The sequence below is a fragment of the Chaetodon trifascialis genome, chromosome 16, assembly GCF_039877785.1.
Source record: "Chaetodon trifascialis isolate fChaTrf1 chromosome 16, fChaTrf1.hap1, whole genome shotgun sequence".
Taxonomy (NCBI): domain Eukaryota; kingdom Metazoa; phylum Chordata; class Actinopteri; order Chaetodontiformes; family Chaetodontidae; genus Chaetodon; species Chaetodon trifascialis.
In genome coordinates this window covers 5,213,059-5,240,476 of record NC_092071.1, presented here as the reverse complement: position 1 = coordinate 5,240,476, position 27,418 = coordinate 5,213,059, and the positions used below count along the sequence as shown (strand labels likewise).

Genomic DNA, 27,418 nt, shown 5'->3' with positions numbered 1-27,418 from the left:
TCGTTCTCTGAAATCGCCACCGGGGGCACTGTGTGCTGATGTGCAGACGTTGATGGGGGACATAAACCAAAGCTGTGTTTGAGGCTCTCAGCCTCGGGAAAGCCCTCTGCCTCCAACAAATATCTAATGTCTCCTCGGCAGATGTTGAGGAGCAATAACATTAGACAGACTGCACCGCCGGGGCAGACAGTTACGCACTATTACACTGGATAGACTTCTACCGATGGTTCCTGGGCAGATGTAAAAAGCAATAAGATTAGACAGAGTCTGCCACCAACTGTCAAATGGACTATAACGTCAGATCACAGGCCGTGGGGAGACACTAGACCCGGATGAGAGGGGGGAAATGACAGAACTAACTGCCCTTTTTGCTAATTCTCCAAGTTTGTTTGTGTGTTTGTTTCTTTGAATTAAAGAGCTGGAGGTGAAGTTTGACACAGAGGAAGTTTTCAGTGCACAATGCACAGGCAGCTTCTCTGAGTGACAGACAGCAAGAGATGAAGACTGGGTCTGAGAGTTTCCTGCCAAACACTGTCATTACATTTGGTGACTTTTCTGCACTTTCTGTACATCTGGGATTGAAGAGGTGGAGGTAAAAAAACACCACTGTAGGTGGACAAGCTGAAATGCATGAATCTGTTTTTATTTGTCTCCAGTTCTTTTCAGGTGCCTCTTTCCCTCTTTAAGCGTGTTTCCATCCACATGCTTTTATGTGCATTTTCAATGTAAGCAAAAATGTTTTCACACTGACGCACATGAAACGTGAGTTAAACATCATTCATCACTTCCTGTGAAGTTACCTCATTTCTCAAATGCTGCCTCTATCCAGGTCTTTATTTGAAACAGTTACATGAAAACAGGACTTCATTTCTAATTTATTCCACTTTGTCAGTAGCTAATTCCAGTCAGTTCTACTTTGCTCATCTTTTGATCTGTGCTAAGCTACTGTAAATTAAACTCCACACTTCCATCAGATATTTCAAATTAAAAGCCTACCAGAAGGTCAAAGGGCATAATCCTATCCTCTACGAAACATCTGATGGAAGTGTTGCATTTTATTTATCGGAGCTTAACTTTGAATGAAGAAATGTCAAAGTAGAACTGATTAGAATTCCTCAGCGAGCTACATCAGTCTGTCTGTTAAAAAGAGAAACTCAAAGCAGCAGAGCAATAAAGTCTGATGACTTTGATGTTGTTGCTGCTGTGGAAATGTGCACTAAACATATTTTTCCATATCAGCCATGTAGTACAGGTAATCACACACCCCCAATATTTGCTTTTATTTGTACTAAAACTGGGTCAGGCCATGTAAGAAAAAGACTCAGCACTAACTGTTATTATGAGACACGAAGTGAACCTGCAAGCGATGAGACAAACACCCGGCCATGACCCCGAGATCAACACATCCTCACTTCACACTGCTCTGCATCAACATCACTACTTCCTGCTCTGCCAGTGAATGCTGCCATCGAACATAAATCTTTAAGACGCATAGAAAAATAACGTGCTGTATCACAGGGCACTTGTGTCCTCACCTGAGTCGGCGCTGTACATGTAGACGAACCTGGTCCAGTAGAAGTGCTCCAGCAGAGCCATGAGGGGCTCCTGAAGCTGGGGCCGCAGCTGCAGGACAAACTGGTTGTTGGTCTGAACGGGGAAGGACGGCGTGACGAAGCAGACGTGCAGAGAGCCGCAGAAAGACATCAGCATGTTGACCGTCCGCCGGTCGTACAGACCCATGATGGCGTACACGCCCTTTGAGAACTGGGAGCAGACTGGGAAAGATGGAGGAGGAGGAGGAAGAAAAGGGGATTATTAAAACAGAACTCATTGTTTCATCACTTGTCAGCGAGTGACAGAATCTGAACTGATAAACGTTTCGAGTATGTGCCACTTCACTCAGTGTACTATATGACCACAGTGTTTCTCACTGAGGTTAGAGCTTCTACTTTTTGCAACTGTTTGATTAATCATTTAATCTACTAAAATGCCAAGGTGTAGTCTTCTAATGTCTTCTTTTGTCTAACAAAACTTCAAAGGTATTGATATTAAAAAGGTAAAACGCAGAAGCTGGAGTCTGGGAATGTTTTACTTAAAGGAGGAACAGCTGGCCTCGAAGGTTGCTCCAAACAAACAAGGGGCAGCATATCACCGGAGTGACTGCTAACTGCTGCCCACTGTACTCTTTGCTGTAGCCATCTTTGGCTGTCGCAACCAGCTGCCATTAGCTTGTTAGCTCAGTTAGCTGTGCAGCCAGTGGTGCTATTAGCTGACAAAAACGATTCACATGGTCATAGTGGCAAATGAATGATGTTTAAACTGTACAGAAAAGAACAACCATTACAACAAATATTATAAATGGTGCTTAAATGTATAGAGAAAATGTATTTCTTATATTTCTGCAGCTCATTGTTTATATCTTTGCTCACTCGAGACTATTATTATGGTGACATAATCACACATGGTGACATAATCACACGTCTCTGAACACTTTGATACTCACATGATAAACACTTATAACATCAGCTGTCAGAGACCTTTGTTCTGACACCAACATCTGGCCAATTATTACATTTACTTCACTTCAACTGCAAGTGATCAAAAACTAATTCTAGACCTCAAATTTTATCCAACAGCTTGGTTTTCTTTATAATGAGCATTACAGCCTCACACAGCCACTAGCTGAGGCTTTAGACTGTAAATGTATTTTACACTGTGTTCACCTAATAATTCTAAGATAACACAACCAAAACACAAAACTCCTAAAGAGCTCAAACGTGGGACTGTCATAACTTTCTCAAACCTACTTTAACTGCAGTCAGTGCCGTGCTGCCAGAGCACAACGAGGGCACAAGTGTTCAAAAAATACAGTACACTGCACCACAAACCTTTTCATGTGTATTTGGGCTTTTATTAAATTGCTAGATATTGCTACTATATGAACAGGTTAGAATGTGTCATCAGTCTGGCAACACTGCTCACCCATGTAGCGATGTTTCTGCTATCGTAGGGTCATGTGCTACTTAAAATGAATTACAGGATCAATAGAAATGAATCCATTTGTCATCAAACACAGCTGCAAGCATGGCAGTGGGAGGAAAGTCAAGAGTCAGAGCACGCAGCAAACTGAACATCGAAATGAGGACACCGGAGATGGAACGAGGCTGCAGGTGGTCGTAGTCATAAAAAAGAAAAGCCATGACAGAAAAAAGAGGAACATTTGTGAAATGGAAAACACAGTGAAGACCCCTGTTCTAGACTGCCGAGCTGCTCATTGTCATCACTGTGCTCCCATGACCTGTGTGTTCAATGCCAACCTGCAAACTAAATTTCACACCTCTTCCATACCTTTTTTCCCTCCTCATGTGTCAGTATGCATCTGCTCTATCCTCTGCCCTCCACCTTCTCTTTCACCTTCTATCCAACTCCTTTCTCTGTCAAACAATAGCACTTGTCTTTTTGTCTGTCTTGCTTTCAAGCTCCAATTTCTTTTTTGCCCTAAAATCCAGGTCACCAAACAAAACAAAAGTAAAATACAGTTCACATATTATACTGTTTTCTTCAATAACACTGTACTACTTAAACTCCTCACCTGTCACAAAGCAAAGAAACCTGTCTTGGCGTGGCTCACACAGGTAAACACTGAATAAGATCATAGCATTAAAAGACAAATATATACAGGTGCATTTACACGCAGATTTAAGAAGAGTTAGTTCAAATATATTCAAGTGTTAAGAGTGCTAATTCCCCCATAGCTTGTTTATCATGTTAATGACAGCTGGGATTCATGATTTTTTAAATATATTTCTTCTGGCCAGACGGTGACATTCAAGCTTTTGTATTTACTCCAAACGCTGACGTCTCTGTCATTTTTGTCATTTTTAGGTTGCTCCTCTCTGTCTCTCTAAAACAACATGCACACTGTCATTTGTCCTGCACGTTCATCGTTCATTCGCTTTATCTGTTTTTGTCTACTTTCCAATCTGTGCACAACATAGAACAGCAAAATCTCCACTTGGTAATAAGCTAACAGATGATAAAGTGTTCTTATCTTCATGGTAGACAGACATAATTTCAGCTGCTGACTTATCTGCTGCAGTGTAGCTGATAAAGTTTCCTGTTTCACACAAAAGGCCTCCACATGGTAAATCCCCGTACACACAATGGCTTTAATCAAATTACTCTTCATGCAGGGCTCCTTCACAGTCAGGGATTAAGTCTCAAGACAAAATAATACTCACTGCTGAGGCACCACAAGTCATTCAGTGAATCACTGTCTTATTTTATGGTCTTCTGGGCACAATCCGATTTAGACTGTATAAAAACATGTCCGAATTATCTGTGTCATCACCCGGAAAATCCTCATTGGACAAAAAGAGGTGAAGCCTGAGTGGAGCTGAGGAGAAATAAGCAACTGACATCCAGCACAGCTTGGATGAGACATCTGTAATTGAAAGAAACACCTCAAAACATACTCCTTTTTCAGGCTCAATGATCTCTTAATTCTAATCTAAGGCAAACCTGATCATGATCCCAAAGGCAGTTCACCGCCGTACCTGTTTTATCATCAGACATCTTGTGTGTGAAGTTGGCCAGAGTGTGATGCTTCAGTAAAGTTCCTGATGTGCCTTTAAAGATTTTCTTTTTTGCCTTCATTACACAGGTCACAGTAGAGAGGGGTATGATGTGCAACAAAAGTCCCCAGCCAGAATCGAACCAGGTTTTGGGGATAATAGCATCATATGAATCTGGCCCATGAGGATGCCCTGAGGTTCCCGAAATAAGAAGCATTCATCATGTGGGGAGGACAAATGTACTCAACAAAATTCAATCTGCTTATAAAAGGTTCCTGAAATGGAAACAGTTTGAGCTTTGCAAATGCCATGATAACCTGGACAGGAGATGCTGACATATGCTGCTTTAGTCCCAGATGGATCAACAGACATTGGGATGCCAAGGCCCAAACACTGAGGAGGTAAAACCATCCACCAAGACACTCACTAGAAGTGGTATTCAGAGCTAAGCTAACTAACTCCCACAGTTTACACCAGTCCAGCTGTTGGCAGTAAGACGCCTATAAATTGGTTTTAGGATTGAGAATAATTAACAGACATGGAGAAGTTGAAATTTACGACATGTTCAACGAATCAAATATCAATAAATCAGTATTAGATCAGCCATATACAGTATGTGCTGACAGATGTCCTCATCTTTTGTGTGTGTGTCCTTGGTGCAGATCCCCGTTGGCCAGCGCTAACATGCTAACAACAAACCAGGTCCCTCTGAGCAGGCTAGCACTGGAAATAACAATTCCCTCTGGGGCCATGCTATCATGCTAACAATAGACGTTTGCCTTGGGGTGAATGCTATCATGCTAACGAGGTATCTGTCTCTTAGCATTAGCGCTGCTGTCCCACTGGGATGACAGACCGCTCCTTCGTCAAAGAGGGTCAGGCAGCGAAGACTCGACAGATGTTGTGAGCCTTGGGAATCTTTGTGGTTATTTGTGTTTAGGTCAACAACATCCCCATGATGGGGGTCCAGATGTATATACAGCCTATGGGATGGATGAAGTAATGAAGTGATGTCTAACTAATGTTATGAACACATGAGCTGCTGTTCTTCTGTATCAATGAGCTCTGTGTGCACTCTTCTCATACATCTTCTTCTTTTTTACTTCATCTTTATTACTTGAATTAGCCGATTGAATTCAAATTATGAATTAGCTTATATTATTGAATGTAAGTCGACTTAGAACAACGTGCACAGCTGCATCATGTCACCCACACTTCTGTCTGTTTCTGCTGCTATTTTCCTGGCTCTTGCACAGAAAGATGTCATTTTTAATTCTTGCTACAAAATTCAGCTTTTTGAATCGCTGAACAAATCTGAGATTAAGGCGATTCAAAGGTCTGAAACAAGGCTCAACTGCTGGAAAGCTTTTTTTTCATTGTAAGTGGTACTACACAAGCAGATTCCCTCTGCTTCCAGGCTAAACACATCCTGGACAAACACAACAAAAACTGACAAGATCTTTTATTTGTCTCTGGATAAGACAGTTGACAAGAGGACTTGCCAAAATGTTGAAATGCTTCTTTAAGTGAAGGCGTTTTAGTTCTTGGGGCTTTTACATCTTGCTGTTTAGTTTAGTTGACAGGTTAAAAATGGAAATTTGAACAGCCACAGATCCATGACAACTGGGAAACACCACTCACTGAGGAAGATCATGTGACATGCTCGAAAGCTCCAGAAAAGCTCAGTGGAGAATTCAGGTATGATTTTTTATAAATAAACAATAATTAAACACAATGAATCAAATGAGTCTGTTCTCTTGGAGGTACATATCTGCTGCGTCCATTTAATGCCAGAAATCATTAAATAATCATCCATTTAGTCATGAGGTCAATGATGAATAAATAATCACACCATCTGTCATCATCTGCGATGTTTACATCTGATGACTGACAGTTACAACACAGCAGGGCCCATTTAACAATTAACATCAATAGAAACAAACGTTCAACAAGGACATTCATGGGAACATTGCAGAGACTGAGCCGACCTCTCCTCGCCCCACTGAGGGTCCTCCAGTCAGACATCTCGCTCCTCGCCACCTGAGGCTTTTAGACAGAGCTTTATTTAAACACAGCCCAGAGACGGCGCTGAGCGCCACGGGGCCCACAGCTGAGACCGAATCTACCCAGAGAGCTGTTCATCCTCCTGACACATCCGTCCATCTATCCATACTGAGACCTGTCTGTCCATGACAAATAATAATCAAGCAAAGATTGCTCAGCTGAAGGGTATTGGCAGGTGACTGCGATGACGTCTATAAACCCAAGGCTTTCATTGTCATCATCCACCACTGCCTCCATTCACGACGACCCACAGCTCAACTGTTTACGCTCCTCTGCTGAAAAGACGAGACAGGACGGCCCGGAGACACACATCCAACGATCAGGTCACTGTTTCACTCCGTCGTTCTGGATTCACGTCACTTAGCCGACACTTTTAGCTGACGCTTTCCCAGAATGACACGCAGTCAGGTCAGAAACAGAATGAGCTGTGATCCCAGCAACAAACACTGGATAGTGACATTTATATGTGCTGTTTGTTTTGTGACTTACGTTCAAGTGTAGCAGTGGATTCAGCTTGAAGTCTGTGATCGCTGGCAGTACAAGCAGCCAAAAATGGGAAGGTCAAAGGTCACAGACTGTACACAATGCACCAGATGTAGTCTATGCCACCATTAAAGTACTCAAAATACCTGTCGCTATGGGAAACAACAACCTCCAAGCTAGCAACCTATGTGCAAAAGTTAGCTTCACCCTTCAATTAAGACTTGTGCTACATTTCAAAAGAAAGCTGGCTAATGTCATGTTGAAACAGGAAAAGGAAAAACACAAACTGCTGACACAAAGTTGGGAGAATACTGTTGTCTAACATATCACAGCATGCTGGAGGATTTCCCCTCAGTTTATCAGCACAGTATCAAACTACAATGACAAACTATCTGCACAGAGTTGCTTTTTCATGCTGGATTTAGGTCTTGACTCACAGAGACAAACTGTATTTTCAGGTTTGCAGGTCAGAGGGGGTCAACAACTGGACCTTCAACTCAAATAATAAGAGGAGATTTGAGGTTTGTATTGAAACGACTGTGCACCCGTCTCAACCCCAGGCTCTAATTAATGTGTTTAGTAGCGATGCTGAATAATAGATTAAATGACTGCCTTCCTCAGGGTGATACACCATTCATTCACACACGCACATACACACACAAATCATACCACAGTGAACACATACACGTGCTGATTCACACACGAGCACATACAGTACACAACCATGCACACACAGACACAAGCACACACACACTGAGTCTAAAGTCATTTAGGCTGCTGCTGCCTTGCAGGCATCAATGCAATAATCTCCTGCTGAGCATGCAGCTCTGACACACACATGAATAGCACACACACAGAAATGGAGGCTCCCTACAAGTGTTTTCTCCCTCAACTGTAGCAGGTTCAAACCTCATCTGTCTGCTCAGAGTCTCAGTCGCCTTCATGTTTACATTTACACTTTGGCCATCCACAGAGGTTTACCCACAATTCACTCCAGAGGCAACAAATCAGCTATGTGCAACAACTACACAAACACTCTCCAGCCAAACCACAACTCCTGTGACGAATTCAAGCAAAGGCGACTGCTGTTATTTAGCATTAGAAAAAGATATTCACCCGATAGTTGAGTAGCTTTCTGAACTGAAGCAGCAGCTGAGCGGGGCTGAAAAAACAAACCGTCAACACCATAAAGCTATCGGCCTGCTCAGTGGACAAAAGAGTCTTCATGCGCTGACACATCAGCTACATGTGAAAGGAACAAAGGAGAGCTGAAGTTCAAGCTCGTGTTTGGATGTAGTTCTTCCTCCGTTGAAGCTTTTCAACATCCATAACTGTGACAGTTTGGAGCGATTGTTAGAAGGTTTATTAAAATCGTTACTACTGAAAAGAAACAAAACATGGGACGTCCTGGCCTCTGATGTCTCACGTGAAGTAATGATGGCGGCAGCAGATCACAGCTGGATCAGCAGTCGGTGGCTTTATTAGCTGTAGAGACTTTTGATGAATATCTGTCTGCACATGTGTGCTGTGCTAACACTAGTAAAGGCACACGATTATCAGTGCCAACAGCAGCAGTGCTTTCTCTCTGCAGCCTGTCAGATGTTTAACAAACACCTGCAAATGCATAACAATCTGCATTCTGTATTTATGCTTTGTGCTGTGTCCTGCTCAGAGGTACAAAAACCATTTCTACAGGTAGAACATGACAATTAGCACAGATATGTCACAAGATGAGTCAGAAAAAAAATAAAAAACTTGGCAGTGACACTTGAGTTTAATCTGTCAACTGTCTTCACTCTTGCATGATGTTCAGATCAGTCCCATCAGCTGCAGCGTCCACTCAGTAACTGATATCCAACAAGTGTGCGAAATGGTCACGAAAGACTTCCGTGAAGGCAGTTCTTGTGTATCCTTGCTCATGGCTCCTAAAGATTTTTCCTCGCTCCTCGGAGCAGAAATAAGAGCCTTAAGACGGCTGCAACACTTTCGGCTCATGCGAGGGGTGAGGAAATATGAAATAACAGACATGGGATGTACCCGATGACATTTCACTAGCCTTGTGACTTTTGCATCTTGTCATATGGCGATCATGTGATTTCTTTGTGTGTCTTTCTTGCATTCTTTCTGGAGTTTTATTTTTTTGCAGCTGACCAAACATCTTGTTGATTGTTTGATTGTAACAGTCAAGTGATTTTAAGAAACCTTTTACCCCGACAGTGTGAATCTCTTACTGATCCAAATTTACTCTCGTCATAGCATAAAATGACTACGCTGTCTGAATACTTAGAATTAAACTGAGAGTAGCTTAACATCTAACCAGAAATGAAACAGAGCAACAGCACCAAATGCAGTCCAGGAACCAAACAGCAATGACCACGTTCCTCGAGGAATGACATCAAGTGCTCGACAGGACAGCAGCGCTGCAATGTACTTTTACTGCTATTGATGTATTCAGCATAAAATCTGGGTTACAGACACTGTAAAGGGCAGTCTGAGCTTAAGGTCTGCATCTGCCCTGCTGACGCGTCCTTCAGTAGGACACTGAAATCTTAGCAGCTCCAGGGTTGACCTATGACCTCTCTGACACGTTTCCCTACAGGAGGCGGCTAAATAATCTCACAGGATCCAAGATTCAAATCCCACCACACAACTGCTGGAGTCCAACAATTAGCATTTATTTCATGTGTTTTAAACATCAAAAACTATTTTCTGGCCTCAATGATTTCTCAGTGGAATTAAAATAAAACAGTTTTAAAAAAGAAACAAACCCTGCAGTTCATTTCCTCCCTTTTCTTTGGCTTTGAATAAAATCCCTCTCTCCTGACTGCGGCTCTGACATCTGATCTTGCTTGTTTTGTGGGACAAGAAACTAAATTTTAAGATTAAGATTAATTAAAGATAATCCCTTTTTCTCTGCTGCTGGCCCTCGTAGCTGAACACCGGCTCTTCCTTTATGTCATTATTTGCCAGATTGTGTTGTTGAAGATAAACGTCCTTCCAGGCAGTACATGCAACGCTCTTTTTTAACGCTGCACTTTATCCTCATTTCACATTTGAGGCATTCAACTGAGCGTGTAACTACAAGTGAGTCCTCAAGGGCAAAAATGTCACCAGCAAACCAAATCCACTCCCTCTCTGTTACTCTCTCGTCTCGTTCCACCCGGGCTTCCTGCCTAAATGTCTCCAACACGATGTGATCATTATTTTTTATTTTATACACCAATAAACAATGAATAAGACAAACTACAGGGTGTGGGACAGTCTTGTCCTATCCTTCTGTTGTCTCAGTCTGTAGGCTCCTGATAAGAGAAGTCCTGGCAGCAAAACAGAAGAGAAACACCATTTAATTTCCCCTCCATCTCCCTCCTCCTCCTCCTCCCCTCCCACCTTCATCTGAATCCCTGGGAGGGCGGTGAGTTAAAATGTTGGTTAGCTGGCTTGCATGCAACTGCTGCCTAGTGGACAGAGTTTATATTTAAGTTGCAAACTTAAAGGGTTGAGCACACAGGGGATTTCTTAATTTGGTATTTTTTTAAGGAACAGTCAGCATTTGTCTTCGCACAGCATGCCATCTATTTTCAGGATAACTTAGACTATTTAGGGAGCATCCTTTGACATGTCAATGGTACTTCACATATTCAGGGAGTGTTTTAACACAATTTCAGTTATTTGTATTTTTTTGTCCATTAAGGGTTTAATATAAAACTGCCAACGTTTGTGCTGTTGCTGCTGCTCTGAAAAACCAGTAAAGAAATGAGGAAGCTATTGACAAAAATGTGACATCTATCCAACAGCTGTCATGTTGGTCTGGTCAATCCACTACTTTGGTCCAGACTGAAATATCTCAACAACATTGGACAGATTGGCATGAACTTTTATTTGAACATTAGCTAAGTTTCTGTCTGAACTCAGAGTTTTAAGTGAATTTCCAGGAAACCAACAAAAGGAAAAGCAAATTAATGCATGTTTCTATCCACTACTGTTATGGGAATATTAGAAGTTGTTCATAAAGATATACAAAGTCTTAGGCTTCACTATCCGATGCCATATCAACCAGTTTTCATCACTGCACTACACAGCTAATACAGTGAAAACTGGTGAAAAAAGATTGAGGATGAACATGATGAATGCTTGAATACTGAACCTAATTTGGCTACCCCTATGTGTTTTCAGCATGTGGCTATTTCAGGGCTCTGTGTGCTCCTGCTCTGACAAAATCCAGACCACTGCTGAGCTTTACTGACGGTCACTACCAAAAAGCGCATTTTGATGTGTTGTGTTCAAATCTGTAGGAGGAGCAGTTCAGAGGCAGAGCCACAATGATAACATAACAGCAAAACAAAATTACTGCATCTCTTTTACGGTAACACAAACTCTTCACTTTGTTTTTGCCTTTATTCAACGGTACAGCTTAAGGAGTTTGAGGAACGGGGGAGAGAGGGGACGACATGCAGCAAAGGGCCTCAGGTTGGAATCAAACCTGGGCCGCTGCATTAAGGACACAGCCTTAGTACATGGGATGTATGCGCTAGCAGGTGAACTACCAGAGTGCCCGACATCCATCACACCATGCATTTAAACTGAAGCACGTGTGTGTGTGTGTGTAAAATCCAGTGAGGAATCTAGTCAATTCTACAGGCCTGCAGTCGTACAGTCCTGAACACTGTAACGAGCGATTTAACAGCCTGAAAAATTACCTGGAACCCCCCCCAAAAAAGAAACTTTAATTTTCTGTGCTCTGAGGACTTTTCCTCCACCTCATTCATGTCTGCTGACGGATGGATTTTCTGCTGCTCAGTCCAAACCTATTACTTCAGACTGGATAAAAAAGCAATATTTTGTCATGAAATGGTCCCATCCTGGATTTTTAATGTGCAGCAGGGTGTGAGTTCATGAAGCCATCAGCAGAGCCTTGAGTCAGAGCTAACATGGGGTCACAGTCAGGTTAGAGATCCATTCAAAACCTTGTTACATGCTCTATTAGACTGAGATGCTCGCTCTACCTCCCTGTTTCTCTTTCTCTGCCTGTCCCGATTCAATTCATTTCACTTCCATTCAGTCCACCTCCATTCAATTCAGTCTGATTTGCTGGCATGAATGCTGCATCGTGTCGCATTGCCAAAGTGGCCCACTCCATTTGGGTTACTTCATAACAAGATGTGTTTATTGTTGCAGAAGCACATTCATTAGCATCCAGACTCCACTCTCTCTCTTTCCTCCTCTCCTCTGGTGGTTATAGTGATTCCAAAAGGTCATGACCTCCATCCTCATTGTACCTCTGCGTCTTCTCTCAACCTCAGGAATCAGCTTTGGGTGGATGTACATTAATGGTGCGCTCTGGCTCAATACTGGACCCATTTCAGAAACTGGTGTCCCTATTGGTCGCCTAAATACAACAACACAGGCAAACGGGGTTCTTTATCACAGATATTTGGCCGTAATTTCTCGCATTTGTCCGGGACATAGAAATCTTCCAGGACAAATGAGCCAGCACCAATTGGAAGCTCTGCACACAATGTCACTTTCAATGTAGGTCAAGCTGATACGAGCGAATAATGCAACAACATGTTATATGACATTTTATGTATTCAGTATTGTGTAGGTATGTAAGTAGCATGTTTCTCTTTGTATTTGGTTTGACTTTTTTATGGACATAATGTGGAATAACAGATATTCAAATGGCTTGAACCTGTGTGTTTCTTTTTTTGGAAGTAATAATCAAATGTATATTTTGGCCAATTTTGACACCCCGGGTTTGGAGCAGATGGGTTGTGAACAGCAGAGTTGACTGCTTTGTATACCTAACCATCTGTCTGACCTCCTCAAATTCTCTCCACATTTAACATTTGACCACGAGAAGGCGCTGGAAAACAAACACTGGCTGTTTAAAAGTGTCTGAACAAACAACTAATGTTGTTGTTTATCTAGTGCAAACAGACCCCCAATAAGTGACATGTCTCTAAGCTTGAAACGTCTCAAAGTCTCAGCTCCAAAACATTCTTTCATTGAAGGATAGAAAAATACAAACTGGAAATGTTAGATAATAAACAACAACACTGGCGCTTAATAAGCATAAATAAAGGAGAGGAAACTAAACAGCGTGTGTGCAGTGTCTGCAAAATATTAGTGAGGGAGAACACTGAGTTAAAGAAAAGAGCACAGAAAGGCAATATCAAAAGCATGAAATATGCAAATGAGACTAATCTTGTGGACAAGTGAGGACGCAAGCAAACATTTGTTAAATATGAGAAAATGAGGAAATAAAGGAAGAAGACAGTTCAAACTGTCCAGACAGAGACACAGAAATCCTCTGAGGGTTCAGTCCTCCAATAAAAACACAAACAGTGTGACAGAAGTGAGACACATCACAGGTGACTCACTGACTGACTGTCTCACCGCCTGTCTGTATCTCTGTCTGTCTGATGATGATGATGATGATGGCTGAGACAGACAGCTGGCTCTGCAGTATCTGCGTGATTCTATATAATGAATATGACTGCGTGACACAGCAACAGCCAGAACAAAAGCAGAAAGTCATGAGGACTTTAGTTTTGAGCGCCGATGTCGCTGCAATATTTTGAACTCAGTATTTCAGAATGTTTTACTGTCAAAGTCACGACTGAAACTTTAACAGAAACAAAAGTTTTGCTTTTTCTCTAGGATGTCTGGTTGGTTGGTTGGTTGGTTGGTTGGTCCACCACTTTGGACCAGACCGAAATACCTCAACTATTAACTATTGGATGGATTATCATGAACTTTTGTGCAAAGTTTTTAACAAAACTCAATCTCAGATTAATTTCCAGAAACCAGCAAAGGAAAACATGAATGAATGCTTGGTTCCTTCCACTCCCGTTGTGTGTCACTGGTTGATGGAGAGAAACAGCAGGTGGAGCTAATTCTCCAGTCGGAGCCATTAAACCACTGCAGAAGAAGAGGACATGACGAGATGACAAAAGATGATGACTCTTTACAGAGCGGAAAAGATTAGCGGATCATTCAATCAGTCGATCAGCAGAAAATTAATGAGCAACTATTCTGATAATTGGATTTGCTGCTTTTCTCTGTTTTTCTATTACTGTAAATTTAAATGTTTATCTTGTGGAGAATTGGTCAGACAAAAGAAGCAATTTGAAGACTTAAGATTTAAGAAACTATGATGGACGATTTAACTATTCTCCAACATTTGAAAGACTGCACATTGAATGGATTTATCAAGAAAACTGCTGAATAATCAATAACGACCGTAATCCTCACATGCAGTCCCAACTCTTACACTTGTATTTTCTTCCAGCTAAAAGTCTACACCAGTTTGTCAATAATTACTGAAAATACTGTCAAGTATGTTGACATGTGGAAGGTCCAGTCCAGAGAAAGCCAATGACACCATTCACCACATGGGTTCAGTATCTTGCCCAAGGATACTTTGACATGTAGACTGCCGAGGGATCGAACCACCGACCTTCTCATAACGATAGCTCTACCTCCAGAGCCACCGCCGCCATTGCTACATATCAAACCAAACACTGTATCGGGTGGGGTTTAAATGCCTACTGTTCCCTCACAGCAGCTGCAGCAGATGTTGTTGTTGTTGTCACAGTTCAGTGGTAGAAATGCAGCTGCAGGTTTTTCCATGAAGCTCACGGTTCATTTCATTCATATGATGTATGTGTGCAGAACTCCCTCGTGGTGTTTGGCTGCCCTCCCACTATCAGCCTGCACAGATGCATCCAACTGTCTGTACTGTAAACTGTGTACTACTACTGTGCATTTAACTGACATCATCAAGTCCACTTTTCTTCTCATTTTTCTCTAGTTTTATTTCAAATCCCAGTCCTGATACTATTCATTCATCATTCAGACATTAGCATCATGTAATCATCTCCATATAGTCACTGCCTGATTACTAATAGTTCTCTTATATCAGCACTGCGTTCACTTTCTATTCATCCCTTCTGCTGCTACTTCACATTGAAATTGCTCAACTGGCAAACCACTTGGTGCCCTTTATTTGAGGCAGCCAAAGGAAAGTATCTGTCACTGAGATTTTATCATGGTCCTGCGTGGATATCTCCTGAAACTCCAACTTTCCAATAGCACAAACTAACATTGATTTTGGGGAGTTAGAAATACAATGGCACTGTATCTACCAACAAACACATAACAAACAAACAATCCTGATAAATATCCCTTATGATTCACACTGAGAGGGACATTTTACATTTGAAAAAGTCTTGCCAATGTTCTCTGGTTGACAAACTATGTAATAGAGACACCACAGATTAGTTTAGGATTAGGATTTACTATTTAATGAGTTTGTATGCCAGGATTCTGGGTGATACACATGCAGGACAGTGACAGTTCATCTCCACCTTAAAAACACAAGATAAGACACTAGAGCCATTACTTCCAATAACCACAGGCATCGTCAAATCAACCAGGACTGAAATCAGTGGGGTTATAATTTAAGAAACTGGGGAGATTAGAGTTAAACAAATTAAGAGGTTTCAAGAATTCAATACCTGCTTACAGAGTGACTCAAAAGAACAGTTTCTAATAGAAAGGTAAAACAAATGGCATCTAATTTTAAATCTCAGGAACCAACACCAAAATCTAACTACAACAGTAAATGGGCCAATATGATCAATTCACAAACAGAAAATGGTTCTTCCTCATCTCTAACTGACTGACACTTCCCATCAGGTCAGGTGGAGCGCTGAGATAAATCCTGTACCTCCCAATGACTGACAAAAATGATTTTCTTTTGTCTTTTTACCTTTAGATCGAGACTGATCTCTGCTGTTGCTGTTCATTTCTCCCGAGGAGGGTTTAGCAGAAACAGATAAGAATAGAAGAATACGATTTACTTCAGAGGAGATAATGAAAAGACAATTGTGAGTAGAAGTGAGAATTCCTGTGGGCTACAAAATGTCTGACAAGATTAATGTGACACACTGAACTGTCTTGACTTCAGCTCCAGATGTTGGAGCTTCAGGAGAATCCAGGTTGCATAAAGACATTAAGCTAATTAAGCAAAAAATGTGAACACACCACAACAACAAACCCTCCAACATGTACTGCTGTTCACTAGCTTCTACTGTAATTTAGCGAGAGTCAGTAGAGTCGAAACAACAAATAAGTGAACCACATCTCTTGACCTTTTGGGAAAACCGATTCGTTTGCTCCTTTGCCCGCGGTTAGATGACAAGAACATACTACTCTCACGTCTATACAGCACATCTGCAGCTGGACCCAGCAGTCACTTCGTTTAGAAGTGCTTGTAGGTATTTTTTGGCACCACTGGACAGAGCCAAGCTAGCTGCTCCCCCCCTGCTTCCAGCCTTTGTGAGCAGCTAAGCTAACTGGCTACCAGCTGTAGCTTCAACTTAACAGTGTTTACCACCAAACATGGGAGCAGCGTCAAACTTCTCATCCAATTCTCTACAATAAAGCCAACAAGTGTAATCCCCACAATGTCAGATTATTGCTTTGATATTCAAAGCTTCCACACAGTCCTTTTTTTTTTTCTTTTTTGTATCTACACGTCCTGACCGTAGCTGTATCATTACATTAGACCAGCTGTCAGTCCTGCAACTCGTCGTCATTGAGACTAATTCCTGATAAAAGTGACTCTGAGCTCAGTCTGAGCTGCTTGTATAAAACTGAAGTGTCAGATGCAGCAGCTCTGAGGACCGAGTCTCTGCTCTCAGAGAAATATTTGTTTTGGTACTTCAGATGCAGCCATGCCGCTCTGCTCCGACTGTAGAAGTTTGTCTCACAGGAGGCAGAGCTCAGTCTGTTTTACATTTCACACAACAACAGACCGGGGAGAAAACAACAGACAGACAGACAGACAGACAGACAGACAGACAGACAGACAGACAGACAGACAGACAGACAGACAGACAGACAGACAGACAGAGGGGAGAGGGGAGAGGGGAGAGGGGAGAGGGGAGAGGGGCAGCATCATAGTAAGAGACTGAAGAAAAGTGAGGGGGCGACAGAAAATAGGTACAGAAACTCAGGAGGGAGGCAGGTTTTTTAATGTCAATATGATACTTAGCTTACATCATTTACAGTTAGTGTGTCCAACCTCCTGTTTTATACTTAAACTGCACATGAAAAATAAATCTATAGATATACATATTTCAAAAAAGCTTTCAAGCTTAAGTGTAAGTGGAAAACTGGGTGGATTAAAAAAATAAAAAAGACACAGACTTAGTAAATAAATGTACATAAAACAAAGTGACTTAAACATCACTCATCACTTCCAAGAGCTGAAAGCAACAGATCTATGTGGAGCGAGTCTGTCAACTTCCTCACATTCATACACGAAACTAAAAGAAATATCTGATTTCGTTTAATGTCATCATCTCACTGTGTCCTCTTGTTCCGCACCAGCTGTTTATCTCCATCAAGCAATGAACTCGTGTCCACACAACAGGATAGAAACAAGCATTCATTCATAAAAAAGTGCTTAAGTTGGATAGAAATGTGACTAATGTCTGGAACAAAATACCTATGCAAAAACCATTTCTATGGCTATAAAGATAGCTGCCAATAAAAATGATGTCAGTTTTAGTCTATCTCACTGTATAGACCATCAATACAAGACCAGAGTTTATTCTGTAGATTATGATTAACTTAAATCAATTCATGAGGAACAGAACATCAAGGAGAGAGGAGAGGTGGGACGAAAGAGAGCGCAAAGACAGAGACAGGCTTAATGAGCAAGACAGACAGGAAGAGAAATGGATTGTGAGACAGAGAGACAGAAACGAAGACAAGTAGCTTCACAGGAGAGGACAGCATGAAAAGGCCAAACGTGAGAGAGACAGACAGATGGATAGAAAGAGACAGACGGGGGGTGGGGGGGGGGGGGGGGGGGGGTTGTCAGTGGTATCCAGAGGGCAGGGGGGATCAGCTCAGGTGCAGCAGCTCCATCATTCAGACTCCGTTCACGTCTGGTTTAGAAAAATAACCTGCAGCATGGAGCCAAATCAGGACGCACCTACTGATTTAAAGGATCATTCTACTACAACTGGCCTCGTACTGATGGAGTATTAGCTACTACTTGTACTTTTACCTGAGTATTTTCATTTTCTGCAGCTATACAGTTCCTCTCCACTACACCTCAGAATACTGTATTTTTTTATTCCACTGCATGTATTTGATCATTTTAGTTGCTGCTTACTTTGCAGATTAAGATTAAAAATATAAAATAAAGTCAACAAATCCACTGTGATGTATTACTATAGGTGAAGATCCACGATCCAACTGCAACCGTGAAACTGATGAACATATTAATGATTGGCTGATTATATTCCAGTGATGTGATGTGTATTATTCTGAAATGGACAGTTCTGCATACGGAGAATTTTTACTTTTTGTACTTTATATTAAGTTTGATGCTAATACTTTTCTACTTGTACAGGTTTGACTTTATTGACTGATTTTTTTTATTCCTATGTTCATTCAAAAACATACTAATAGTCTCTCATTAAAAAGTAAAACTTCTGAATTCGGTTGCACGTCTTCAGACTGATTTTCGTCACTGTTAAAAAAAAGGTAAAGCGGGGATAAAAGACTAACATACAGTATGTCTGTGAGTATAAACCTTTGATGTCTGTTCTGATTAGGATGTTTCACCTTGCTGAGTTTAGCTCCCTGAACTCTCTGCAGTATAAAGACTCTGCACCGGCCAAATCAAAGGAAGAGATTCTGTCAGATGAGAGGTGAAGACATGCTCTTTGGGACTCTGCACATGTATAAAGCAAGATTCATCAGAAACACAGGCACTTGTTACTGCACTTGTTGAGTAAAAACTACTGTGAAGCGGCTACAATGAGCTGGAAGCACATTTTGGGATTCGGCGGCACTGCTGGGCACTAAATCTGAGAGAGCATCGTTAAGGAATTTCTAATCTCACAACGGCATTAAAACCTGTTTAATATGCAGCAAAACGTAGTTTGGATCTTGAAGATGCTGAGCAGGGCCTTCTCTGGAAAGAACTACGAAATATAGTTTTAATTATGCAGCGTGACAGTTTATTTTTAACCAACCATCCCTTATGTGGCAATTATAGGCAACATATAAACAATAAATGTTTATAGCAAAGGAATAATGTAGCTGTAAGGGGAGATAAGGACATTTTTAATTCACTCAGGACACATTCTGGTGCTGGACGGAGCAGGACGGCTTTAACAAAGACACCAATCAGAAAGTGGGATAGTTAATTTCTAGAGGAATTTACTTAACACAACTGCTTAATTTGAATAAATCTTAGAGAGAATTTAAATGAACAACTAACTACTTTTTTTTTGTTGTTGTTGTCTCAGGGAGGATCTCAGTATTTTTTAAAATTTTGGCTCAGGCCCTGATACTGAGATGCATCTCGGTATCAACGTTGTGCCTGCCAGCACACTTACAGGATACCTTTAAAAGGCTTACATCAGATTCAGACAGCTGCTCGTGTCTGCAGCTGAACTGAGAGCATCTGCAGGTTTAAATTCAGGTGGAATAAGGCTGGCTGGTAAATTCAGCGTTTTGGGCAGAACAAAACAAGGTCAGCACATTGTTCTCCAAACCTACTGTACTGAACGTTCCCTGGAGCCAGAGTCCATTTAGTGCCGTGTTCCCTCTGGTCTATGTCCATTTACTGCTTCTGTCTGCCCTTTTAAAGCCTGCCTTCATTTATTTATTTTCCTTTTCTTTAATCCCAAGTCTGCTGAATGAAGTCTGGATGATGGAAGAATGATGCACTGACCCATGATGATGACTGCAGCCTTCACAAACCTGCAGCACAGTCAGACGGGCTGATGGAGTCCAGTGTTACACTGACAACACACCTAATATAAATGTTACATTAACTAACCACCAAATTTACATTAAACATTAATTACCCAGTGAACTTGTGATCTCTGTTCATTCGTGAAAGCATTTATGATTTAAATAATGAGTACTTAAATAATGAGTGATTGTGCAGTACATGAATTTGGCTCTTCCTGACTAAACCTTGATTTGCCCTGGCATTACATGAGAGGAAATCACAAGGCAGGTGCCATCAATCTAAGTTGATTTGAGATCTCTAGATCACGGGTCTGTAAATTAGAAATGGGATTCTAAACTTAAGCAAGGTTTTTAGGCTCATCATCTTTTAGAAACTGAACATAAGCTCACTGTCAGACACGATCTTAAGACCAAGTTTAAGTATAAATTTAAGAGAATTTTTATAAATAAGGCCTCTGGAGTTCAGTCAGAGCTGAACACAACCACTAATAGGCACACTGCAAAAGTCACATTGGTGAGTCTGTTTTCAGCTAGCTTACAGCTAACATCTGTACAGCTGCTGCTTTGGTTGTTTGTAGTGAGTTCTGTTTAACATCTGTGAAACTCCACAATTCAGTTTCTTTTCTTTTATGCAAAATCGTTCTGTTTGGAAAATCACAATTTAAAGCTGAATTGAGTAATTTTAGACCACCAGAGGGCAGAGAACCTAATAGAAACACAAAACTGATGTACCATCATCATTTAAATTTGTCTATTTCCACATGCAGCAGACATAAAGCAACATGATCGCTCATTAGTCATGTTTGTGTCACCTCGTGAATGTAAGTTCAATATCACTCTCTTTCTCTCTCTTTTTGGTCTCTACCAACTCCTGAGGGAAATATCTGGCTCTTAAGATGCTAAATGCTCCACTTTGTTCACCAGCTAGTCTCTGACTGTGTCTGTTTGCGGTTTGTTGCTGAGCAGGTAGTTTACAGTGGCTTCTGACAGAGTGAAACAGACTGGAAACCTGCCATAAGAAACAGAACTATGAGATATTTCTCACATCGCAGGCTCAGTAGAGCTGCAGGGTCAGCACTGTGAGCAAGACTTTCTGATTAAAGTCATCTGATTCCGAATTTATATAAAAAATAGCATTTCTTGAAGAAGTGAAAAAAAATAAAATCTACTGCAGCCCAGAATGGACAGACCAAACAGTGAGTCCAAAACCAAAAAGAGAGGGCCTTTCATGTTTTTATGTTGAAGGCCTCTGTAAGTATTCTTACATGCTCAGAAGGGGCAGGTGACAGGAAGGGTATCCAGCTGCTTGTAATTCACAATCTCACCACTAGATACCAATAAATCCTAGACACTGGTACTTCAAGAAAAGTTTGAGAACTTCACTTCAGATAGCAAGAGATCTTTGTTTCTGAACTTACAGGCGTAGGTCATGGCGAAGCTGCTCCCCGTGTCCACCATGTCAACTTGGGGCACCAGTTTGGGGACGTCCTGGTGTTGTGCCAGAGCAAAACGAAACACCTCGTACTCATGGGAGCCGGTGGGGAAAAGGCCTCCTGTTGGACAAAAACAAAGACACACAGTGGGAATCATTTCTGTCCCAAAGCACCTACTGTGGGAGGAAGAAAAGAACCAGAAGGGACAAAATAACTGTGCACACCAGCTAAAACTTCACTTCCAGTTAAAAAATTGAGGTAAATACAGCATACACTTAAATTGTTTTATGATTACACTAACCAGAGTTTATTTTCTGCATCAATTCAAAATCCCACTGTGATGGAGATCTGCAGACAGAGCCAAACTCTGCCATCATACTGAGCATTACACGTTAACATGATGTATATGATTTGTCTCATCTGCATAAAAACTAAAGTTAAACAATGCTAATTTGCCATTTTACTTTGGGGTTATGAGCCAAACTATTTCTTGGCTGGGAACAGTCGCGAGGTAAGTGGCGGAGACTCCAGGAAGTTCCTGGTCCCCAGCTAGCTGTTACCCCTGTTTCCATCTATGTGTTATGCTAAGCTAACCAGCTGCTCATGGTAGCTTCACATTTACTAAAATCAATCTTATCATCTAACACTTGCTTAAAATGCATAAGCTGTTTAAATTGAACCCTTCATGGTTTACATCCATGTTTGCTTGCTCGCAGTCTTTCCAGTCTCTTGCCTCCTTGCTTTTGTGACAACATTGCTGTGTTTCTTGGAGCCCACTGCCACCAACCATTGATCAATAGAATAATGTGAAATGATCAGCAGGAGCTCACAATACAGTATCTCACAACACGGGCCGAGTTAGCTATTGTCACTAGAAATAATGACTGTCTGGTTTACAGTAATTGCTGTTAAAAGCATCTTTTCCCAGCTCTCATTCGGTCTGTTGTCCTGGCACTCACACACTCTGTCAGCATAATGGTTTTTAGCGTCACAGGGAAATTATCCGAACACATAAACTCTGGATTGATTGACCTTCTTGTCTTCTCTGTAGTGAAGTAGGACAAGACTTTTTTTTAATATTGCTGACTGAATTTACAGCGAATTGTTTCTGGTGTTTACAGCTACTAAATTCAAATGTGAGAATGCACTTTTAATGTCCTTTTGTGTAGAAGCTGCCAGGACTCTTTGTTCTCACAAAGAATTTAACATCATTTTGTCCTCAGGTTTGTCTCTTGTGCTTAACAGAGAAACAATAAACTTAACTCTTCACTTCCTCCATGATTTCTCTGAAAGCTCACCCTGCTCTGAACCCATTGGAGCTGCAACAACTGTTCAATCAATCAATTAGCAGATGGACAGAAAACTAACCAGTATCTTTTTTTGATTCCTTAATAATAGTCTGAGTCATTTTTCGAGCCAATTATCTGGTTCCAGCATTTCAATTGTGAGAATTTGCAGCTTTTCCTTGGCTTGCCACCACAGTAAGTTCAATATATTTGGATTTTTTACTGTACAAAACAAAACATTTGACATCAACTCAGGTTCTATGACATTATTTTAAGTATTATCACTGTTTTCTTATGTTTCACAGACCAAACAATTAACAGATTCATCAGAAGAATAAACCATTATGAAAATACTGTTATTGAGTTGGCTTGAAGTCAATCATCATTTATTTTTACTATTTTAAGACTTGAGGTATTTACAGTATACTTGCTTGGTTAGCTTGTTTAGGTTTAGATTAAGTTATATAATTAACTGTTAAGTTAGCTAGTTAAACCCCACAGACACAGATGCATCAGCTCATATAGCAGTTCAGATAGCTACACACACTCATATTAAACGTAGTAAAACACTGTTAAAACGTTACATTGTCACTTTATGTTGAACACAAAGTGAAATAGGATTTTGACAAACCGTCCGCCATCATCACCCAGGTGCTACACAAACGTTACATGCGCCATCTTGTTTTGTTTGGAAGAGACGTTTTTCCGCGCGAACGTCGCTTGTACAACTGCTTGACACTTTCAAAATAAGAGCGCCGGAACTCACAGTATAACTACAGACAAACGATGTCATTTAATAATATGAGTCAAGAAAATACCCGTGAAAACACATTCCTTTAGTACATGTTGGAAGAAGTATTCAGATCATTTATTTTAAATAAAACTGAAATATCACACTGTAAAAATACTCCAATATGAGTAAAAGCCCTGTGTTGAAATGTTACTGTAAAAGTACCTTAAATTATGTTGATGTAAGGGGGCACTTTGGCAGTAAAGATGCCCTGCAGGTGCATTTATATTTCATCATCAGCGTACATAAACCTCTAGGTCACCTGGATGCCTCATTTCACTGTTGCAGTTGGTACAGATGGAGCTAATTCAAATATCTTATACCTTATGCTGTTGAAGAGAATACTTTTTGTATATAAAAACAGAATCTAATCCTTAAAGTAACTAACTAGTAAGGCATGAAAAAAATTGTAGTAACAGAACAGATTTTTTTTTTTTTTTTTTTTTTAATGACCATTACACAATGTATGTATTGTATTCTATATGTGTTTCACGTAACATGTGGAAAACTGCTAACACAACAACACAGAGATATACATTATTGGAATAGTGTATGATTTATTCATCAGTGTTACAGAGGCTGGGAGCTGTGCCCCTGTTCTCACAGAGGGGCTCTGAATCGATAACTTAAAGCGGAGAAACAAAATAACTGATTTTTAATGCGGAGACTCACTGAGTTACGCAGACTGCAGAGTGTTTTTATTCCAGTAATGCAGGTTAGTTGAACTTGATGCCACATCAGCACCAAACCTGAGAGGAAACTGCAGTGGGAATCTGGAGCAGTGGTCCGATGAATCACATTATAACTTCATTTTGGGAGTGTAAAGTGCTCTGCAGCCCACAGCTGCCTGATCCCCACTGAATGTGACCAAACCAGTCAAGGTTAAAATGGGAATAAGAGAGCCAGCAGAGGATTCACCTGCTGTACAAATGTCACAGTGAAAGAAGTTTTTGCAGAGTGACACTTTGAGATTATGAATACAGGCAATAGAATTGATTGTTTTATTTAAGTGTATCAGATGGTGCCCAGCCCATGTCTTACAAGACACTTCTTGACAGTGACAACCAAGATGATGACATGGTGAATCATACAGTATATATTCATTACACTGTGTTAGCCAGTGGTGCAAAAGAAGTACATTTACTCAAGTGCAGTATAAGTGAGTGCAATTTGAGGAATATGAGTATTTCAGTTTTACACTATCTTTACTTTTAACTCAATTCATCTGACAGCTTTAAGTACTTTGCAGGTTAATATTTTAAAACACATGATCATCAAATACAGCTTGAGTCTCAGTCTCTGTCCATGGTGCTGATTCCAGGATTTCTGTGTGACTCTGTCCAAAGTGCTGATTCATGTAATATTTCTATAATGGAAAATCAGTCGAGGAGAAAAACAATATTATTGAGTCCACCTAAGTCATTAGGGGAATATTGTATATTAGCTCTCTTGCTGTATGTTGCAGGAATATCAAAGTGACACAAAATATTGTAAGACACAAAATGAATCTACCACCATACTGTGAATCACAGAGGGAATCCCGGCTACAGGCATTATTACAGGAGCGCTGAGTGAAGCCACATAATCACGATATTAGTCACGACAACAATATTATTCTAGCAATAGAATTATTATAAGAACCTGTCATGGGAATCACTTTTGTCTGCGTTAGTGCTCAGCTTCCAAACACCATTTTAAGTCGAAATAATGAATAAAAAGGTGTGTAAATATCTTCGGGTTTGTTAGAGAAATAGTTTATGATTGGAGTTGGGGACCCTTAGACAAGCATCATTATATGAATGCATTTGAGACTGAATGACTAGAAATACACGAAAATTTAGTTTTGCAGACACTGAGTTATAATCTTGGACTCAGAACATATTCAATATCTCAAACAATATTGTAGGAAATTAGACCCCGTCGGGTCCGGTCCCGGAGCGCCCCTGGGTGCAGGGACCCCGCCGCCCGCCGCTCACTCACCTATGTTGATGTTACTTGGGAAACTTGTGCCGCTGCAGAGCCCGAGCAGCAGCATCAGCAGCGGGAGGAGAGCTGAGGGGACCGGGGAGCTCTGCGGCCGCATGTTTCCTCCAGCAGCAGCACCGACAGGAGACGCGGAACACGCGGCGTAATCCCATTCACACCGGGGCCGGCAAAGATCCACCGCAGCCCGGTCACAGACTCACACATCCACCGGCAGTCCGCTCCGGTCCTCCTCTCTCTTAGTCTCTGTTCTCTCTCTGAGTGTTTCCCTCTTTTCAAACATCCATAGTTGGAGCGCAGAGCTCTGCTGCCGCGTCGGCTCTGAGTGTCTGAGTGTTCAGTGTTTCTGTACCCAGCTCTCCCCATCCACCACCACCACCACCACCACCACCTTCTCTCTCTCTCTCTCTCTCTCTCTCTCTCTCTCTCTCTCTGTGTGTGTGTGTGTGTGTGTGTGTGTGTGTGTGACTCTCTTTCTTTCTCTCTCTCTTTCGCAATTTAATTCAACCCTCTGTCGCTCTTTCTCAATTCAATTTAGCTCTCTCACTCTCTCTGTGTGACACTCTTCTCTCTATCTCTCTCTCTCTCTCTCTCTCTCTCTCTCTCTCTCTCTGTGTGTGTGTGTGTGTGTGTGTGTGTGTGTGTGTGTGTGTGTGTGTGTGTGTCCGTCTAATCAATTGAAATGAGTGTTACTGGTGTGCTAAACACCAACATGTTCTGGCAAAGCGTGATGAATATGGAGTAACAGGGATAACTGATGAGACGGTTTGTTTGGATTCCTCCAGTGGTCCAAAAGAGTGTAAAATATGCAGCGACAACAACTCACAATTATACAGAAAAATCACAATGACCTGTGTTGGAAAGGACATTTATTCAAGTTCTGTATACTTTCTGAAGTGCTTGGCAACTTCAGCATTTCCATTTTATGCTAATTCAAGCTGCTTCTCTGTTTGTTTGCAGATGCAGTTATTGGTTAGTTTGCAGATTATGCTTTTACTTTTAACATGTGACCATCTCACACAATACAATGCATTGATAAAGCTTAAATAAACAAACAGTGTTATCGATTAATCAGTATTAACAATCTAATAATATCACACAGCATCTGAACATCAGTCACAGGAGACATTTTAGTGCACAACCAGGATTTATACCACTGACACTTATATTTTGTTAATAATACTTCTGTAATACTGTCAAAGAGTCACACGGGATCGTTGTCATTTCCAAACCAAAAAAAAATAATTCTGGCAACAACACTGATTGTAATCCACAATGAGTACTGAGTACATTCATGTGGTATCACTGTGTCCCCGTGTCTCTGCAGTGAAGCTAATTAATAAAATATTAGTGTTACTGGTGTGAAACATTGTCAAATCTGTATGTCTCATATGTAGATTCTCAGCATAAAAAAACATTTCCTTCAGCACAGTGGGTCTCTGCTGATGAATTATTCAGCAGTGAGCTCTCTGGGATCAGCTAACTAATGGGTATTTAAAGTTACTTTAAAGTAAGTACATTTTATGTACATTTCTGCTTTAATTGAAGTGTACATACAGTATGGTGATTCACCCCAGAGATGCCCGAATGTACTGAATTTACAAAGTCTTCCTTTCTATAAACTGAAATACTCAAATCAATTCTGAAACACATTGGAAACAGAGACAATTAAAAATTGATTTGGTCACATCTTTAATATATTTCTGCAGTTGACCGTTTGAATTACATTTCACGACAACCCATCCAATAGTTATTAAGATGCGTCACTCACTTAACCACAAATGTGAACCTCATGCTGGCACGAGAGGAAAAGTCAGAGGATAATCTGAGTCAGTAGGATTCATCCTCTGGGCACCATGAGTGTGGAAACCCATTCAATAGTTGTCACGTTGTCCTGGAGCAGTGCTGCTAATGTAGTTTATGCTTTAGTAATTTTACTTCCCATATTATTATACGATCTGATGAATATTTCATAATCTGTTCATGCACTATCCCCTATCATTTCCCACAGAAGCACAT

The 27,418-nt window shown here is 41.0% G+C and overlaps 1 protein-coding gene across 5 annotated transcripts in view; it reads right to left on the bottom strand.

Annotated features, from left to right (window-relative positions):
* Nucleotides 1-25,738, bottom strand: part of LOC139344447 (glutamate receptor 1-like) — a 65,053-nt gene extending 39,315 nt beyond the window's left edge. For all 5 annotated transcript variants that reach the window (XR_011603170.1, XM_070982627.1, XM_070982628.1 and 2 more), the window contains exons 1-3: nucleotides 25,397-25,738; nucleotides 21,326-21,460; nucleotides 1,536-1,775 (exon numbers count right to left, since the gene is read on the bottom strand). Coding sequence is in view for 4 of the 5 variants with exons in the window: in XM_070982627.1 (XP_070838728.1) it covers nucleotides 1,536-1,775; nucleotides 21,326-21,460; nucleotides 25,397-25,499 (478 nt within the window). In the remaining variant the exon portion in view is untranslated. The remainder of the gene's footprint in view (nucleotides 1-1,535; nucleotides 1,776-21,325; nucleotides 21,461-25,396) is intronic.
* Nucleotides 25,739-27,418: the final 1,680 nt, after the last annotated feature.